The 21,193-nt window shown below is 41.0% G+C and overlaps 1 protein-coding gene across 1 annotated transcript in view; it reads left to right on the forward strand.

Annotated features, from left to right (window-relative positions):
* DPP4 (dipeptidyl peptidase 4) overlaps positions 1-21,193 on the forward strand; it is a 187,345-nt gene that overhangs the window by 93,156 nt on the left and 72,996 nt on the right. The window contains 6 exon segments of the mRNA XM_030209009.1: positions 3,624-3,718; positions 6,228-6,302; positions 7,052-7,104; positions 7,205-7,277; positions 13,417-13,537; positions 16,396-16,556. Coding sequence (XP_030064869.1) covers positions 3,624-3,718; positions 6,228-6,302; positions 7,052-7,104; positions 7,205-7,277; positions 13,417-13,537; positions 16,396-16,556 — 578 coding nt within the window.

The following is a 21,193-nucleotide window of genomic DNA, read 5'->3' on the forward strand; positions in this document are numbered from 1 at the left end:
AGGGTAGTGGAGATTGATGAATGTGCGTGCTGAACGTCTTGCGTTCCTAGTAGGCAAGTCTATAAGGTCTGAAATATAGGTCGGGGCTTCCCCATGAATAATTTTGTGGACCAGGGTGCAAACTTTGAATGCAATTCGTTCTTTTAGAGGGAGCCAGTGTAGTTTTTCTCTTAGGAGTTTGACGCTTTCATATTTTGCTTTCCCAAATATGAGTCTGGCTGCTGTGTTTTGAGTGGTTTGAAGCTTCTTAATAATTTGTTCTTTGCATCTGGCGTAAATGGCATTGCAGTAGTCTAGATGGCTTAGCACCATTGATTGTACTAGGCAATCCCTTAATCTCAGTATTGTTTTCCCAGTATTAATAGCTGTCAGTCGCAAGCCAGTGTTGAACCCGTGACTCTTGGGTTAGGAGACAGCTGCTTTCCATAAGGAGCTACTCTGCCTTTTGAGAACAGCTATAGCCAGCTAATACCTCCCTGGGTCTTGTGTTTCTAGTAATCTGAGTTCTTGTTTCTTGACTGGCTCAGCAGGATTGTCAAGTAGGAACACATTTGTCAAAAACATCATAATTTGCTTAAAACAGAAGAAATTAAATGTTTAATTTGAGAGTTCCACAATAATTCAGAATCTAACCAAACACTTAGGGCCCTGTTTACTAAGACTTGCTGTAGGCATACTAGCGTTTTTAGTACGCACTAATGCTGTAGCGTTAGCGCATGCTAATTTTTAGCACACACTAAAAATGCTAGCGTACCTTACTAAACAGGGCCTGTGGAGGGGCATAATCGAACGAAAACGTCTATCTCCATGGGCGTTTATCTCCGAGAACGGGTCCGTGAAGGGGCGGACCAAACCGTGTTTTCGAAAAAAATAGACGTCCATGTTTTATTCAACAATTTGTGAGCTGGGCGTTTTTGCTTTTCAGCGATAATGGAAAATGAAAGCGCCCGGCTCAAAAACGAATAAATCCAAGGCATTTGTTCGTAGGAGGGGCCAGGATTCGTAGTGCACTGGTCCCCCCTCACATGCCAGGACACCAACCGGGCACCCTAGGGGGCACTTTTACAAAAAAAAAAAAAAAGGTAAAAGAGCTCCCAGGTGCATAGCACCCTTCCCTTGTGTGTTGAGCCCCCCAAATCCCCCTCAAAACCCACTGCCCACAAGTCTACACCATTACTATAGCCCTAAGAGGTGAAGGGGGGCACCTACATGTGGGTACAGTGGGTTTGGGGGGGGAGGTTGGATGACTAAGCATTAAGCAGCACAATTGTAACAGGTAGGGGGGGATGGGCCAGGGTCCACCTGCCTGAAGTCCACTGCACCCCCTAACAACTGCTCCAGGGACCTGCATACTGCTGCCAGGGAGGTGGGTATGACATTTGAGGGTGAAAATAAAAAGTTGTCAAACATCATTTTTTGTTGTGGGATGGGGTTAGTGACCACTGGGGGAGTCAGGGGAGGTCATCCCCGATTCCCTCTGGGGGTAATCTGGTCATGTAGGACACTTTTTGGGGCCTTATTCATGAAAAAACAGGGTCCAGGAAAAGTGCCCTAAATTCTAGTTACAAACGCATACTTTTTTCCATTATCGGCGAAAGGCGCCCATCTCTGTTCGGGTGATAACCATGCCCCAGTCCCGCCTTCACCACGCCTCTGACACGCCCCCATCAACTTTGTACGCTTCCGCGATGGAGTGCAGTTAAAAACGTCCAAGTTCGGCTTTCGATTATACCGTGTTATTCGTTTTTGTGCGATAAACGTCCATCCCCCGATTTAGGTCGGAACTTGGGCGTTTTTCTCGTTCGATTATAAGCAGGTTAGACTCCCAACTACTGTTCTATCTAATGTTGGATCTTGGTTTGGAAGATTAGAACTGTTTCTGCTCATCCATAGTAACTTAATCTTGTCAGAATTTAGTTTTAAAAGATGGGAACACATCCAATTTGAAATTTTAGAAAAGGAAAAACTCTTGCAACTATAAAGATCCTGAATAGTAGTAGTTAATGAAAAAGAACCGAAGAAGACATTAAAATAAGAGACAAAGGAGAACCTTGGGGACACCACAGTCAGGAGACCAAGTGGAAGGATATTTTTTGTTCCTAATTACTTTATAACTTCTATTTCTTATAAAAGTGGAACACCAATCTAAAACCTTCCCAGAGATTCCAATGGAATTTAGCTTGAACAATAAAAGATCATAATCATCAATGTCAAATACTGCTGAGAGATAGCAGAATGGCTGGAATCCAGGAATACTCCTTGCTCAGTAACTAAAGAAAGAAGACATAATTCAGTACTAAAGAATTGCATATTGTCCAGCAAATTGAAGATTTCCAAGTATTCCTGAAGATGATTCACTACATAGGCTTCTGATACTTTGGTTAAAAAAGGAATACTTCCCTGTAGGGTGATAGTTGGTGCAGAAGGTACTAGGTTTAGAATGGTCTTTGAGAATTGACAAAAGGAAAATGGTACTAAGTCCAATGGGAAAACAACCTTGAGAAAACATCAAATTGTAGAAAGAGAGTAACCATAAAAGACCCTCAAATACTAGTATATGTTTGCCTGGTCTTGCTAGTATTCTATGAAGAAAAGTAGGCACTTACTTTTTTTAATTGCATAGGTGCTAAATAGGTACATTCATGATGGCTAAGAATAGGCAATCTCTTATAGAATTAGCCTCTAGGGGACAGGGACTGTCTCCTCCCCTAGGGGATATGAGGGCCATCTCTGCAGCATCCTCAAATCTCTGCTGACCTGAAGAGAAGCCTTGCCTGGGAGGCAAACCCAGGTCTCCAGTACTGCTACTGAGACACCAAGCCTTCCCATAAGTGCATTTTGATTTTGAAAGTCGACATAAAATTTCAACACTTTTGTGTGGTGTAATACTCTGTTTTTGGTGTAGAATTCCCACTTTTTATAGTGGGTTAGAACAGTAAAGAAGATGTATTCAAATCCTTGTCTCTGATATTGCTTTTTGTAAGGGACTATTATTGTATATCGGCACCGTAGTATTGCTTGATCAAGTTAAGTTCTTGATTGTATTATTGCATATTCATATAAATAGACAAGAAGGAATATAGTGAGTGCAAATTTTTTAAGGAGGAAAGACTTCAGAAACTCTGTATTCACTGTATGTAACTGTAAATTACAGACTGTCATCAATCTCAAATTTCACTATAGAGATCATGGTACAGGTTCCTCATCAGTCAAAACCTCCACTAACTAGATCAATACTTTCACTAAGGTATTCTATTTTTTATCAAATACCAAAAGAATAACACCTATCTGGGCTATAGCGTGGACTGGAGCGTATGCTCGACAGAAAGCTTCTGTTTCCCAAACGCTTCATCGGGAGCTCCGCCCTCAGGGGCAAGTACCAGTAATTGGGTTATATTCATATAAATAAAATGTTTTAAAACATTTGTAAATCAATAAACTGTGGTTTCATATTTTTGAAAATTATTCACAAAATCTGGAATTTGATTTTGAAAGATAGAGTTTTTGCACAGTATGTTCATTTGCATCTTTAGTATCTTGCATTCAAGTTTGCTTTGGTATTAGTAGGAATAATCATTATAGTAAAATCAAAAAATGTAATTAAATGTCTTTTCTTTTTTTAGACAAGGAATACGTCTTTACAACAAATGAAGGCAATGTTGTTCGTACTGATATTGGATCAAATAGTACAACAGATGTTCTCACAAGAACTACATTAGTATGTTGAATTTCTATGGCATATATATAATGTACCAATGTATACATTTGTTTCAAAAGGTACCTCTATACTCTGTTTCTTCCCTATCATTATATATCCCCATCAAGCATGGAGAATGTTGTTTGTACAACTTTTAACTCAAGGAATGAACAATTCATGATACAAATTTGAAGATAGTTCCATAAATGATTGCTTCCTTTTAGGTGCCCTCATGGCATTCACTGAGGACCTATTGTATAATGGCATTTGGGTACCCAGATTCCATTATAGAATACTAATGTAACACATGTACCTAAAATTACACTAGCCATGAATCTGGTGTAGTGCTGTGTACATAGGGCAAGGGTGCATGTGACTTACAGTATTCTGTAATTTACGCGCCTAAGTGGAAGACCCGCCCATGCCTCCTCCATGAGAACATACTCTTTCATTTACGTGCTATGCAAAATAAAACTAATATAAACTAGGCATTCATATTTATATGTGTATTATTCATGTAATTGTGTAGAATAATCAATACACAGTCCAACTTAATAATTTCAATAGTGGGAGTCATTGAAAAATATGCTGTATATCATCCAGCACTAAAAACTCAATTATCATAAAACCATACCATATAACAGTCTTCAGGACCTCAGTGGTAACTTTTTTCACATGGACCATTCAATCCACGGTTTGCCTGCTTCCTCATCGGTCACTGTTTTTTTTATTATCATTAATATAACTCCCTCATTGTAATATCAATCTTATTAGAAAAAACATTCTCTCTCTTAAATTTAATATATAAGCTCAACGCCACTTATCTTAATTTTCTGATGGACCCACAGCCAACATGGGTCATGTTTCTCCTTCGGCTACATCAGGGTATAGTCTTCAACTTCTATGGCCAATGTGAGACTGGGCGGAGCTGTGGGAGGACTGGGTCAGAGCTACGGGCATGCCCTATATCTCCTGTTCGGAAGGTCAGCCCCCTTGGCAGCTCTGCTCTGTGGCCCACTTTAAAAATTGTTGGTCAGAGCTGATATTCAGCAGCACTGCCTGATTAAGTGCCACTGAATGTTGGTTGCTGGCCCACAGAGCATGATTTAAGTGGGAGGAACATCTTCTGCCCTCTTAAATGATTTTGAATATCAACCAGAAAGATTTTATGTCTATCATAAACATCAATAGTTTTGCCCAGTTAAAGTAGTCTTCTTTAACTTATTCATAAGATCAGTCTATTTAGTTATTTATTTTATTTTATTTAATACATTTATAGCCTGTCCATCTGAACATCTGAGCAGAGTACAAAAAAACACTCATAAAAATTAAAACACAGAATGTACAACATCCAGTGCCCAAAAGATTCCAAAAACTCACTCCCATCAGACAAAAGCTTTACAAAATTACAAAATTTTCAACTGCATCTTAAACTGAGAGACAAGAAATATGACGCATAGTAAAAGGAAGAAAATGTCACAAATGAAGACCAGTAACAGCAAAAAATCATGCTCAAATTTCTTCCAAACGCACTTGATGAAATGAGGGAACAACCAATAGGTCCAGATCCTGAGACCTCTAGGCTCTTGAAGGACAATCCAGTGGCGTAGGAAGGGGGGGGGCGGTCCGCCCCGGGTGCACGCCGCTGGGGGGTGTCGGCTCTGCACTGGTGCACTGCCCTCTCTGCCCCGGAACAGGTTACTTCCGGGTGGAAGGTCTGCAGTGTATTTTGTGCCTGTATACCTTTAAGGTAATATCCCAAGAGAAGCTACCTGGGTAGTAACCATTTCAACATTAGCCTTAACAAGGTAATACATAAATACAAGTACCCAGGGACTTTGCATCTGCTGTAAGAGCTGTAGAGTCTGTCTGTGAATTTGAAAATATGACATCTCCCTGGACTGCCGAGAGGTGGGGGGGGCAAGAGTGGCCCAGGCCCAGGACCAGCGCTGGCAAGCTTCTTCTTGCTTCCTGCTTCTGGGTCTGTCCTCCCATGCTCCTGTGTGCTGCCCAGGACCCGGATGATTGCATTAGCGTGATATCACATTAATGTGATCATCTGGGTCCTGACTCCTGGCATGGACACGAGAGGACAGACTGTGGGAGCAAAAGCAGCTTGCCTGCGCCGGGCCCCCCTTGGAGGCAAAGACAGAAAGGTAAAGGGGTGGGAGGTTGGGAGTAGTGGTGCCAGTGGGGGAGGCGCAGCATGATTTTGTGTGTGGGGAGATATGGCAGTCCAGTTCTGCCCTAGGCATGGCTATGTCTTTCGGCGGCCCTGACTTCTCCTTCACTGACCTCTTCCCATCTCTGGGTATACCTTTTTCTCTGTTGCAAAAGTTAGCCACATTCTGATATTTGACAGATTTGGGAGGAGAGTTTTCAGTCCCAAATAGCACCACAGCTGTCCTTTAGAAACTACCCCCTCCCCAGCTCCCCCCACATAAGCATATATCTAACTAGATGTAAAAATATAAAATAGCATATTGTACTGAATTTTTTTTAATATGCAGAACTTTTCTTTTTTGGACAGGATGCCTACAATTCATCATTTTATTCATTATCAGAAAATCAACAATTTGCTCTTCTGCAATACAATTATGAAAAGGTAATTATTTTAAAAATACGTGTCAGTTTTAACAGTAAAAATTACTAATATCCATAGCAATTACTGCACAGAGTTTCAATTGTTTAAATTTCTTCATTCAGAATGGCAGATGGTAGAGAAAGAGTGGGGCTAGAAAAAATAATCTGTGTGGATTGACAATTTTAAGAATTATGGGGCCCTTTTACTAAGCCAGGTAGGCGTGTACTCACATCCTACGCATGTCAATTTTGAACTACCACCTGGCTACCATGTGGGACGGGTGGTAATTTCATTTTTTACATGCATCCGCTACACGTGCTGGAAACTTTTCTGGCATGCGGCGCTAACTGGGTGGTAACCAGCATTGTATGCATGCTGATGGTTACCACCTAGATAACAAGTGAGACCTTACTGCTAAGTCAATGGGTGGTGGTAAGGTCTTGGGCCCAAAATGGACCTGTGCCAATTTTCATTTTGCCGCACAATCCATTTTTGGTCAAGAAAAGGCCTTTTTTGTAGGTGCGCTGAAAAATGGACCTGTGTGCATCCAATACACATCTACACCAGTGCAGGCCATTTTTTGGTGCACCTTAGTAAAAGGAACCCTATGTGGACTGGATTAAGGAGGTTAAGCTAAAACTAGGCATAGAAAACTAAAATGTTATAAAAGAGATATGTAATGGTTTTCTACACAGGTCTGATATATGCAAATTGGAACCAATGCTCAGATATATTATAACTGCATTGAAAAATCAAAATTTCTTTTACAGCTCTGGAGATATTCCTACACCGCTTCATACTATATTTATGATCTCAATGAAAGGTCAGTAGCCTTTCCATGAAAACAAAGGGATTTGAGTTGAATCATTGAAAGGAAACATCCCATGTATGTTGTTTAATTATTATTATCACTTTTTTCCTAGTAAACCGATAAGTGAAAATCCAATCCCTGACAACATACAATATATAACCTGGTCACCTGTTGGTCACAAACTGGTTAGTAAGACTATTCTATACTAATTTGATAAAGAACAATGTTTCAAAATAATGTTACGGTATTGTGTTAGCTTTAATGATTAGTATATTATGGGTGAAATATGGATTGTCGATAATGGTAACATTAAGGGGTAGATTCTATACGTGGTGCCTGAAAAGTCCGCATGGTAAAAAAATATGCCTAGACATATTTTCTAAAGTAAGCCTAAATTTTATAGAATAGGCTTAGATTTCCATGCAGTATATAGAATAATGCCTAGCGCCTCTCCATGCGACCAAATTTGGTCACGCCCAATTAGGCCATCTTTTACTTGGCGTAAATCCTGATGCAGAATGAGTGTGTTCTATAATAATGCGCGTATGCTTTAGAAACCCCCATTCCACGCCTATAACCATGCCTCCTTTTCAACTGTGTGACTTGGAATTTATGTGCATCACGTTACAGAATACACTTAGCAAGTTGTGCATGTAAATTGTAATTAATGCCAGTTAGTGTTGATAATTGCTTATTAACATCCAACTGACATCGCTGATTAGCAAGCTAATCAATTACGTTACATACATGCATGGTTATAGAATATGCTTAGATTTCTGCGTAGAAATTAAGGTGCAATATATAGAATTTGGGGGTTAAATGGATAATGCATATAGTATGAAGGTTTTGTATATAATGTGAACATTATTCTCTGGATATTTCACTTAGGGGGTATGATGTGATGCACTTAGGGAGTAGAAATCCACGGGAGACATATGTGTTAGAAGGTGAGAGTCTGATGTGTACAGACGGGGAGAGGGATCTTGAGGTGATCGTATCTGAGGATCTGAAGGCGATGAAACAGTGTGACAAGGCGGTGGCCGTAGCCAGAAGGTTACTAGGCTGTATAGACAGAGGTGTGACCAGCAGAAGAAAGGAGGTGTTGATGCCCCTGTACAAGTAGTTGGTGAGGCCTCTCCTGGAGTATTGTGCTTAGGATGTAAGTGCTGATCCTGCCCCCCACCCCCCCCCCCCCCCCCGATTACCACAAATTAACCAGTTTCTGCTTAGGTGCTAACTGGGGACATTCAACAGCATTAACCGGTTAAGTGTCGCTGAATTCATGGTTATCCCCAGACAAGGGATTTCTATGGCCAGGATCCTCTCCTGGACGGAAATGATAAAAGCAGATCAGTAATAGATAAACAGAGACTTTTATTCATGCAAATTGCAATCTCCTTACTATTTGCATGAATAAAAGTCTATGTTTATCTATTACTGATCTGCTTTTATCATTTCCACAAAATTATCTACGGAGTAGTCCCAGGATATATGATAGACCTCATAGATCTACCAACCAGAAATAGATTCGGATCAGCACGATCATAGCTAAACCCACATTACCCAAATTGCAAAGGACTTAAGTACAAAACAACTTACGCATCCTGTTTCTCCTACATAAGCGCACAACTATGGAATGACTCCCAAAAGCTGTGAAAACAATCCATGACCATCTAAACTTCAGGAAATCATTAAAAACCAACCTCTTCAAAAAGGTTACCCCACCGACCCACCGTAAATCCCCACCCCCAGCAACACATCCTAACCAATGATAGTACTGGACAATATACATAGTAACATAGTAGCATAGTAGATGACGGCAGAAAAAGACCTGCACGGTCCATCCAGTCTGCCCAACAAGACAACTCATGTGTGCTACTTTTGTGTATACCCTACTTTGATTTGTACCTGTGCTCTTCAGGGCACAGACCATATAAGTTTGCCCAGCACTAGCCCCGCCTCCCAACCACCAGCCCCGCCTCCCAACCACCGGCTCTGGCACAGACCGTATAAGTCTGCCCAGCACTATCCCCGCCTCCCACCACCGGCTCTGGCACAGACCGTATAAGTCTGCCCAGCGCTATCCCTGCCTCCCAACCTCCAGTCCCGCCTCCCACCACCGGCTCTGGCACAGACCGTATAAGTCTGCCCCGCACTATCCCCACCTCCCAATCTCCAGCCCCGCCTCCCACTACCAGCTCTGCTATCCAATCTTGGTTAAGCTCCTGAGGAGCCTTTCCTTCTGAACAGGATTCCTTTATGTTTATCCCACGCATGTTTGAATTCCGTTACCGTTTTCCTCTCCACCACCTCCCACGGGAGGGCAGTCCAAGCATCCACCACTCTCTCCATGAAGAAATACTTCCTGACATTTTTCTTGAGTCTGCCCCCCTTCAATCTCATTTCATGTCCTCTCGTTCTACCGCCTTAGTATCTCCGGAAAAGGTTCGTTTGCGGATTAATACCTTTCAAATATTTGAACGTCTGTATCATATCACCCCTGTTTCTCCTTTCCTCCAGGGTATACATGTTCAGGTCAGCAAGTCTCTCCTCATACGTCTTGTTACGCAAATCCCATACCATTCTCGTAGCTTTTCTTTGCACCGCTTCGATTCTTTTTACATCCTTAGCAAGATACGGCCTCCAAAACTGAACACAATACTCTAGATGGGGCCTCACCAATGACTTATACAGGGGCATCAACACTCCCTTTCTTCTGCTGGTCACACCTCTCTCTATACAGCCCAACAACCTTCTAGATACAGCCACCGCCTTGTCACACTGTTTCGTCGCCTTCTAATCCTCAGATACTATCACCCCAAGGTCCCTCTCCCCGTCCAAACCTATCAGACTCTCGCCACCTAACACATACGTCTCCCGTGGATTTCTATTCCCTAAGTGCATCACTTTGCATTTCTTCACATTGAATTTTAATTGCCAGACCTTAGACCATTGTTCTAGCTTCTTCAGATGCTTTTTCATGTTTTCCACTCCCTCCGGGGGGGGCCAATCTGTTACAGATCTTAGTATCATCCGCAAATAGGCAAACTTTACCTTCTAACCCTTCGGCAAGGTCACTCACAAATTTACAATCTTCACTCCCTCTGATCCTCATGGTGCCTAATACACACCTACCTCTTTTGATTACAATATCACCTGTATTTGTTATCAACCGAATTGGCAAATGCCATTACAGTACTATGTAAGCCACACAGAGCCTGCAAATAGGTGGGAAAATGTGGAGTATAAATGTAACAAATAAATAAATAAATTTCCGTCTTGGAGCTTGGAGATCAATTGCTTTCCTGTTTTTTGGAACCTTTCTCAGGAACCTCTCCTAGCCTTTAAATGACTTTGAAAATTGACTTCTAAGTGCTTAAACTTATGTGCATACACCCCCTATGTGCACAGATTGATTTGACTTGGACAGAGGTGTTCCTGGGGGGCTGGTATAGGATGAAATATGAACTTATGCTCCTACTTTATAAAATATGCTCTTATACATACAATTTAAAATGGGACTTTGTGTGTGTTAAAGAGCAGGTATAAATGTGTATGTGCATTTTCCATGAGATAATTTTCAAAGGTAAAATATATACATACTTTCCCTTTGCAGACTAGGCAATACAAATCTTTAGAAAGAACTCAAACATAAACATCAAAGAACAATATCACTCCTTTCTCTCAAAGATTTAACAGACCTCTCAGCAGGCAAGTATTGACCTTATAGAAGGTGCCACAAAAATTGTGAAATCCTCTCTTTCTAATGAGCAACTACCAACAGCATTAAAAAGCAGTGGTGCGTTCTTTGCTAAAGAAAAACAGGACAGACTTGAAAGTTATCGGCCACTATCCAACATCCCATTTCTAGGAAAACTTTATAGAACAAACTGTCTCTGTTCTACTCAATGATTGGCTAGAAGAGAGAAACTGGCTAGATCCATGTCAGTAGGTTTATAAAAGGGAACATAGGTTTAAAATACAAGAAGGCACCTGTTTTGGCCCAATTTTATAAAGATATACTGTAGGTGTCTAGATTATAAACATAAACTTTGCACCTACTCAAGAGTTGGTATAAATTTCCACACACAAAATATCTCTGAATATGTGTACTTGATAAAATATATTTAGAAATCATTACTTCACTCACACTTTGCCCAAATTCTGCTCGAGCATGCCTACTGTACAAATAAACAGCAGCTTGCACCACACATACTTTCAGTCATGACCTAATTTAAAGGAAACAAAACCACAACAAATCAACCTCTACAAAAAGAGTAATTAAATAAATAAAAAAAATCACTCATATTCACACTACTTTTAGAAAAGTAGACCTATGGAAAGGAAAAAAAACCTCAGAATTTTCAAGGGCACAGTAACTATGTCTCACTCCTTCAATCATTGGCATAAAGCCTTCCAGCGTCAGTTTAGTTCATACTTCTTATAATTCTCATTGAATGTCTGTGAGGGAGTCTAACGAACACTGCCACTTCCCCTTAAGGATACTCCATCACAGTGTCAGAACTACCTTAAGATCTATAGTCCCATTCAAGGGGGAAGTGACACGGGAGGGGTGGAGCCAGAAGAGCAGGAACTAGAAAATATAAAAGCTAGGGGCATAGCCAGGTTAAAGAGGCCCAAAGGGAAGCAGTGATGCGCAATCACATTTACCTCTTCCATTTGTATGTGAACTGCTATCGTGTCAGTCAGGTATCGGGTCAGTCTTGAAGAACTATACGCTTGATCCAGCAAAAGACTGGCTGGTGAATAGTGTTAGCTTGAGACCATTGCATACCATGGCCTGCAGGAGCAGGCCCATGAGAGGAGAAGTAGCCTAGTGGTTAGTGCAGTGGACCTTGATCCTGGGGAACTGAGTTCAAGTCCCACTGCCGCTCCTTGTGATTCTGGGCAAATCACCTAACCCTCCATTGCCCCTGGTACAAAATAAGTACCTGAATACATGTAAACCACTTTGAATGTAGTTGCAAAAACCTCAGAAAGGCAGTATATCAAGTCTCATTTCCCTTTTGCTTACATCTAAGGACTAGTTTGTGTCATCTTTCCCATGCCTGTGAAGCTAACAGGACTCCCATACCTAGCAACTTTAATAAGGTATTCTTGTTTTGCTGGCCTTGACTGCTGTGTGTAGGGTTACCATATGGCTCCAGAAAAAGGAGGACGGATTGAGCCAGCCGGGTTTTACTTCCATTGCTTTCCATTGAAAGCAATGGGCAATTACTTCGATTGAAAGCAATTACTTCCATTGAAAGCAATGGAAGTAAAACCCGGCTGGCTCAATCCGTCCTCCTTTTTCTGGAGCCATATGGTAACCCTAGCTGTGTGGCTCCAGTTTGTTCTTGCTCCAGGGCCTGCCACCATTCACATTACCACAATGTCCTTCAGTGACAAAGTAGCAAGAAAACTGTTAACTGTAGAGAGCATTTCAAAGGCGGGCAGGCTTAAGTTATGTTGATCCATCGAACAATGGCCAGTGTTTTGAGGTCATATCACTGCTGCTTCAGGGATTTCAAATAGAATTGCTGCACTCAAAAAATTCTCTCATTTGTGGTAGTGCTTAAACCAAACTACTTGTTACTAATTTATAACAGCCCATTTTTGTGAAGAAATTAGTTTTTTATGTGCAAAAATTGTTTATGGAGATCTATGACGTGCATAAAGGAGGCAAACATATGTAACTACCTTGGAGGCATAGAGTTTGTCAAGTTTAAGTTCATGCTAGAATGGGAAAAAAAAGTTATATCAGGGCTTCCCAAACTGTGGGTCAGTACCTAAATGGGGTCACACACGCCATATTTGGGATCATGACCCAGCCAGGAAGTACAAAGTCTCATCATTGCGCTATTCCTCAGTGTGGTCACGGACATCGATGTGGAAAAAGAAGGTGAAGGCACCCACATTGGATTACTGGAAAATAAATAGGTAGTGATAGCTTGATTAGAAAAATTAACAGGTCTACGAAACAGATTCTATAAGATGGGGAAGAATGATGGGAGTGGCTAGGCCATTACCTGAGAGAATAAGAAGTAAGAAAGAAGGGGAGATTTAGGCAAATTGGTGTTGGAAGGAACAGAAGTGAATGGGTAATACTTGCATTAGGAGATAAACAGAAGCTTTAGAGTAAAGGGGTTTGGGGGTGGAGGTTTTAGTGTGTGGAAGGGGATAGGTATTACATTGTAGAATGTTGAGATTGTAATGGATTTATCTATTGAAGTTAATAATAAAAGTAAAAAATATTTTTGACAAGTCATATTTAAAATTGCTAACCCTAATATTCTTAACCATGTTCTCTGTTTTTATTTGTAGGCATATGTTTGGGAAAACAATATTTATATAAAAGAAGCTCCAAAGGCACAAAATATAACTATTACCTCAAATGGAGAAGAAAATAAAATTTTTAATGGTGTGCCTGATTGGGTGTATGAGGGTAATATAACTTTTAAAATTACTATATATCATATTATAGTTTGCAGACTATTTTAGCCCTCCTGTTACGTTTGTAGTCAAGTGAGTTTTGAAAGAGAAAAGTCATTCTGGAGTTTCCATTTCAAAATTTGCTGACCTGCTGGTGCTCTTGCAGGCCTTTGTGTGTATAATTTGTAATCTCAAGGATTCCCTTATATGTACTCCTATCAGTGTTCCCTGAACCTTCCTCCCATCATCACCATTTTCACATGGAAAATGAGTGCTGTTGGCAGCATGCATTCTTTTCCATGCAGAGGTCACAAGACAAATTTCAAAGGAGAGATTCCTGTGTGTAAGTACCCATTAGCCAACAAAAATACATTTGAAAATTACCTCCGTATTGACTAAGGGCTCCTTTTACCAAGTGGCAGTAAGCCCAACATAGGCTTACCGCTCGCTATACAGGAAGTACCGCCAGGCTACTACAGCAACCCGGCAGTACTTCCCACCCCTAGTGCACTGTCATTTCCGGCGCTACAAAAATACATTTTTGCAGTGCCAGAGTGTACCTGGCAGTAATCAGGTAGTGCCGCGCGCTGCCCGGTTACCGCTGGGTTAATGCAGGAGCCCTGGTGGTGGTAAGGGCTCCCAACTGAAATGGCCACGCACAAGTGCTTTACTTGCCGCCCAGCCATTTCCTGTCAGAAAGCGAGACTTCCCTTTTACCAGCTGTGGTAAAAGGGGGCCTCAACACGCGTGTAAAACAGGTGCCGATGCCAGTGCCGGCCCCCTTTTGCCATGGCTTGGTAAAAGGGCCCCAAAGCACACCATGATAAGATTGCAATTGGACACATAGCTTCTGTCAGTTCTTTGTTTTCTAGGTTGGCTTGGAATGCTGCAGAGGCAGCACTCACAGCTGCTAAAGAAAGAAAGTCCCAGATCAAGGGAGAAGTTTATCAACATGGGGGTATAATTAAGACATGTTATTTTACGATTTAAACTCAGTTTTTAGTAAATAGGTCTTATTGCATAAAATGGGACCTGTGCTAAGATTACATGAAATAGTTGACATTTAGGGGCGTAGTTATCAACGTGGGCTAATGTTGAGACACTTTTTTATACCACTAACTCATGCTGTTGTAACATAGGTCCCATTTTATGCACTGAGAACTAGTCTATATATATAAAAGGCAACCCCAACGTTCTGAAGCCTCCACGGAAGTTGAGGCGCCCGAGATATCCGGTGTGCCCTGGAGTGTCTGCACCGCCCTCGCGTCAAAACGTCATGACGTCGAGGGCGGAGCTATAACACTCGAGGCCCGAAACCGAAACGCCACAGGCACGGCCACGGAGGCGCAGCAAACAAAAAAAAAACAAAACCCTACCCACACACAGCGACGCCAACACCGAACAAGGCAAGTAGCTCGGAGGGAGGGGGCTCCTTGCTAGCGCCCGTTTCATTGCCCTCAGAAACGGGCATTTATTCCTTGTTATTAATAACCTGGGTTAACAATAAAATAACACTTCTACACAGTAGTCCACATTGATAACTCCTCCCTAAATGGCAAGACTCAAGGTGTACATAGCAGGTTCTAGAGGGAGCTGTTGCCTATCACTCCTGGTCAAAGAATTTCACTGCAGTGGTTGAGCCGTAAAATTAAAAGGGAAATCTGAGTAGAGGCAAATGAAGGCTTATAGTGTCATATAGTCCAATAGATGCCAGTTCTAATTACAATGGAAACCCAAAGAAGATGGAACATAAGAACATAAGAGTAGCCATACTGGTCAGACCAATGGTCCATCTAGCCCAGTATTCTGTTTTCCGAACAGTGGCCAAGCCAGGTCACAAGTACCTGGCAGAAACCCAAATTGTGGCAACACTCCATACTTCAAACCCCAGGGCAAGCAGTTGCTTCCCATGTCTGTCTCAATAGCAGACTATGGACTTTTCCTCCAGGAATTTGTCCGAACCTTTTTTAAACCCAGATACGCTAACCACTCTTACCACCTCTTCCAGCAAAGAGTTCCAGAGCTTAACTATTCGTTGAGTGAAAACATATTTCCTCCTACTTGTTTTAAAAGTATTTCTGTGTAACTTCCTCGAGTATCCCCTAGTCTTTGTACTTTTGGAACGAGTAAAAAATCAATTTACTTTTACTCTTTCTAAACCACTCAGGATTTTGTAGTCTTCAATCATATGTCCCCTCAGCCATCTCTTTTCCAAGCTGAAGAGGGTGGAAAGGCAAGTAATTGAATCCAATATTCAATCCAATCTAATCCAACTGTGAAGCCCAGTGTCTATGGAATAACAAGAATATAGAACACAGAATTGCCATATTGGGTCAGACTGAAGGTTCATCTAACCCAGTATCATGCTTCCAACAGTGGCCAGTCCAAGTCACAAGTACCTGGCAAAATCCCAAAGAGTAGCAATGTTCCATGCTACTGAACACAGCTTTTGCTATTATCATATCTACCTTATCCCCAGGGATAAGCAGTAGCATTTTCTGTGTCTACCTTAATAGCATGATTTTCTTGAATACTGGGCCAAATGGTTCCTTTCCTGATAGTGGAAGTAGAGCTCAGGGACTGTCATTTAAGACATTTGTGCTTAAGCCAAATGTAATGCAGGATTAGTTTTAGCAGATGGATTCAGTTCTTTAGGAACAGGCTGAGTCAGACCTCATTTCAACCCATTGTATCTGAGGACTTGGTAATTGTTTTTTATGAAGAACAGTCAGGGTGGCATTCAAACATATCTTATTCTTACAACCGTTGCATGTTCTTTGGGAGGGCAACTAATGAGAACAATATTTATTTTGAAAACATAAGTTAAAAAATGGTTTTACTGAAATAAAAAATTGCTCTTTTTCTTTTCAGAGGAAATGCTTGGCACCAATTATGCTCTCTGGTGGTCTCCAAATGCAAAATTCTTGGCATATATTGAATTTAATGATACACAAGTGCCTATTATAGAATACTCATTTTATGGAGAGGATTCAAATCAGTATCCAAAAACCATTAAAATTCCATATCCTAAGGTATGTGTTTAAGATATGATTATACCCAAAGCATTAGCAATATGACTGGAAGCATAATTCCTAGGAATTTTCGGCAAAGAGTAGTCCTCTCTCTTTCTCTCTCCATATCCCTCGTGTAGATTGAAATAATCAATGTTACTGTTGTGGCACAAAAGCGTATCAGAAGCCAAGAATTACTGCTTTGTAGGGTTTTTGTTGTCTAAAAAATGCTTCTTCATACAGATTGTTGTTTTAACTTTAGCTTGCTATAAGCTTCAACTATGCAGGGTTATTCCTGCCTGCTTACAGCACAGGAACATGAAAACAGCGTGAGATCTGTTAGCAGTTGCCAGTAATTTTCTTTTTTTTTTTTTATTATTAACATTTAAATAATACTTAACATACTTCACTGCCACTGTACAATAAGGTACTTTATATAATTGTTTTAGTCTTTGTTTTTATTGTCAATTTATGTATTACACTCCATGCAGGCACGAGAAAACCATGTAATTTGTTTTAGCTTGATTTCATCCAATCTGATTAGTTTGGGATCTTGGTGAACATTAATCCTCTAGAAATGCCATGTTTTATGACTAACTATTGAACATATATGTATTAATACATGAAAACAAAATTTCAATTATAAGTGTAATACTGTTACTAGTACTATTTATTAAAAGGGTAGGCAGCCTATGGCATGCCAAGAGGTTTTATATGGCACACATGGTCGGCGTTTCTGATGGGGATGTCCAAGCCCCACCAGTTGAAGATGTTCTCTGCTCAAGCCCCCAGTGCTGTCTGAGCAGCAGGGAAGTTATGAAAATTAGATCACTTAAATCCTATTTGAATAACTAGGTGTTAAAGACTCTTACTTATGCACTGATACTAAATAAATTTGATTTCTGTACTGGTTGGTTTACCATCATATCAACACTGTGGTGTAACTTTTATATAATGCTAAAAGATATGTTCTCCTTTATGAACAGCAATGGTCTCAGTTAGTTATAGCATCTGTTACAAGATTTTGTTGCATACTCATGCTTATTACTAAATGATTCGCAAAAATTGCTGTCTCAAGGCATGTCTCCTATAAATAAAGAGTACTCAGACTTTTATCTACTCCTACATTTACTATACGATAGATTTATACAATAATATACCTTATTTAAACTAGGAAATGTCACCTTGCTTTTTCCTCCGTATATTCAGCATGGCCGTGGCGTTTTCGCGGCCATGTTGAATATATGGAGGAAAAAGCATGGTGACATTTCCTAGTTTAAATAAGGTATATTACTATATGATGTCACCTTGTTTTGCTTCCCTTTTGATTCCTTACTATCTAACATGCTCTCATTGATCCTCTACCACTAATAACTGGTTTTACCTACTGGACCCAAGTTCGAAGTCACTTCTCATGAGACAGCTTTTTGCTGTCACACTTCTTCACTCTGGAATAATCTCCCCCCAGATCTTAGATCCATCTCCTCAAGACCTGGTCTGTACGGCAGGCATTTCAATTGCATATTTCTTGATTCTAATAAATTTGATTCTAATACATTTTTTAATCCTTTTTTTCTTTTCACCTTTATTTTTTCTTTCCTTTCCCCATCCTCATGTATTCAATTATTTGTTTGTCAACATCTATATCACTGGTTTTATTTCTTATGCTACTTTGCTTATTGTGTATTTTTTTGTTTTTGTTGTTTAATAATTGTTTCTATGTTCTATTGATTACATTTTATTGTACACCATCTTGATATATTTGGATCATTTGGTGGTATAACAAATGTTCAAATAAATAAATAAGTTGGTGGCGTGCTTTCAGCTGCTGACACAGGATCCCACACATGATATAGTTTATTTCAACTTGCTAGACCACTCTAGCTGCCAGGACAGTACAGAGCAGTGTACAGACTAAATATTAGAATAGGGAAAGGAACACCCTTTTCAGACAGTAAAGCTCGACAGTCACATCAAAATAGATAACAAGAAAGAAAGAGAGACTAGAAAGAAAAGGGAGAGAAAGTCTTTTGCTGAAGGATCCAGAATCAATCTGACCCTCTAAAAGCTTGTCCAAAAAGCCAAGCCTTTAGAGGAGCCTTAAAGTTTTAAAAGGGCAGCTCAGAGCGAAGGGGGAGAGAGAGAGAGGCTGTTCCATATGTGGGGGCAAGGAAGAAGAATGCATTGTGTCTAGTTAATTCATAATGCACTACTTTGGTACCAGGAAGGACCAAGTAGTGGTCATATAGGGAATGGAGAGTTTGAGCGGAAGAGTAATGGATAGTAAGGAAGGCAAGATAGGAAGGCCAAGTTGAAGGGCTTTAAATGTTTGGGTAGCTATCTTGAAGATTATACATTGTTCAATGGGTAACCAGTGATGGTGTTTAGGAGGGGTGGTGTGATCTGAACAGCGAGCATGACAAATAGTAAACTAAATGCAGTGGTTTGAAGAGTTTGTAGTTTTTTCAGTGATGGCTGGGGTAGACCTATTAATAAACGATATTAAAATAGTCACAACAAGAATGAAAGATTGAGAGAAGGAGAGCATGGTAGTCATTGTGGCTGAAAAAGTGACGGATGGCTCGAAGTTGATGGAACAAGAGAACGGAGGTTTTAGACAAATGTGATATTTGGTGGTGAAAGAGGGAGTGGAGTCTCAAATAATTCCTAGGTATCTGAAGCTAGTGATTGGACCAATATGTGCCCCAAACAGGGTGAGGGGCATGGATGGGGGGAGTGAATGAACCAGAGAACCAACAAGCAACAGTTTTGTCAGAGTTGAGAACTAAACAGTGGTCGCTTATCCAATGAGCAACTGTATCTAAGCAGGTCTGGAGGGGAATGATCATGGGGGGGGGGGGTGGAGGAGTTACTCTGAAAGATAGGGTAGATAAGGAGAATATAATCTACATAATAATATGCTGAGCTCTCTAGCGACTGGCTAAGGAAGGCAAGGAGACTTAGGGGCAAGGGAACTTAGGAATGCGTTAAATAGCAGTGGGGAGAGAATCGAGCCCTGAGGGACGCCACAGTGAAGCTCCTTGGTGGCTGAGGTGGAGGATGATGTAATGACTTGAAAGGAATGATTGGAGGTTCTCAATTGGTTTTCATCTTTTATATCACATCATTCTCCTTATCTACCCTACCTTTTCGAGTAACTCCTCCGCCCGCCCCCCTGTGATCACCCCCCTTCACACCTGCTTAGATACAGTTGCTCATTGGATAAGCCACCACCATTTAGTTCTCAACTCCGACAAAACTGTTGCTTGTTGGTTCTCTGGTTCATTCACTCCCCCATCCGTGCTCCTCACCCTGTTTGGGACACATATAAAAGATGAAAACCAATTGAGAACCTCCCCTGGGATGCCAAGGGATGAGAGATGGGAAAGCAACAGAGAGTGATTGATGAGATCAAAGGCTGCACTAAGGTCTAGTGATATTGCCAGGACAATTTTTTGTTGATCAAGGTGGCCATGGAGTACACTGAGTAGTGCTGACATGACAGTTTCAGTGTTGTAGTGGGCCCTGAAACCTGACTACTTAGGGTGCAGGGCAAGGACCTTATCTGTATAGGTGATAAGTTGATGGAATATGACTTTCTCAAAAACCTTGGACATAAAGGATAGATATGAAAAAGTGCGACAGTGGCTAGAAATAGATGGGTTAAGATTGGGGTTTTTTTAATTGGGATGGACCACAGTGCTTTTTCAAAGGTCAGGGAACTCTCCAGATGACAAACTTAGGTTAATGATAGGCAAGTGTTATTAAGGTGTTATTAAGAAGGGTATGGAGTCCAGGTGTGCGGATGTTATAATGCCGTTGTATCGCTCCATGGTGCGACCGCACCTGGAGTATTGTGTTCAGTACTGGTCTCCGTATCTCAAAAAAGATATAGTAGAATTGGAAAAGGTACAGCGAAGGGCGACGAAAATGATAGTGGGGATGGGACGACTTTCCTATGAAGAGAGGCTGAGAAGGCTAGGGCTTTTCAGCTTGGAGAAGAGACGGCTGAGGGGAGATATGATAGAAGTGTATAAAATAATGAGTGGAATGGATCGGGTGGATGTGAAGCGACTGTTCACGCTATCCAAAAATACTAGGACTAGAGGGCATGAGTTGAAGCTACAGTGTGGTAAATTTAAAACGAATCGGAGAAAATTTTTCTTCACCCAACGTGTAATTAGACTCTGGAATTCATTGCCGGAGAACGTGGTACGGGCGGTTAGCTTGACGGAGTTTAAAAAGGGGTTAGATAGATTCCTAAAGGACAAGTCCATAGACCGCTATTAAATGGACTGGAAAAATTCCTCATTTTTAGGTATAACTTGTCTGGAATGTTTTTACGTTTGGGGAGCGTGCCAGGTGCCCTTGACCTGGATTGGCCACTGTCGGTGACAGGATGCTGGGCTAGATGGACCTTTGGTCTTTCCCAGTATGGCACTACTTATGTACTTATGTACTTATGTACTAAGTGTGTAGGGAGAAGACCTAATGCAGGTATTTTCATCCAAGACTGCTGGATGGGATTATGATCGAGCAAAATGTGGGTCTCATTGTGGATATGATTTTGTTCAGAGAGAACAGAGTTTGGCTTTGAAAAGAAGATGATGTGGCAGTTCCTGTATGGGAGGGCAATGGGGAAGATATTACAGAAGGAA

Source organism: Microcaecilia unicolor, chromosome 7 (genome assembly GCF_901765095.1).
Source record: "Microcaecilia unicolor chromosome 7, aMicUni1.1, whole genome shotgun sequence".
Lineage (NCBI taxonomy): Eukaryota > Metazoa > Chordata > Amphibia > Gymnophiona > Siphonopidae > Microcaecilia > Microcaecilia unicolor.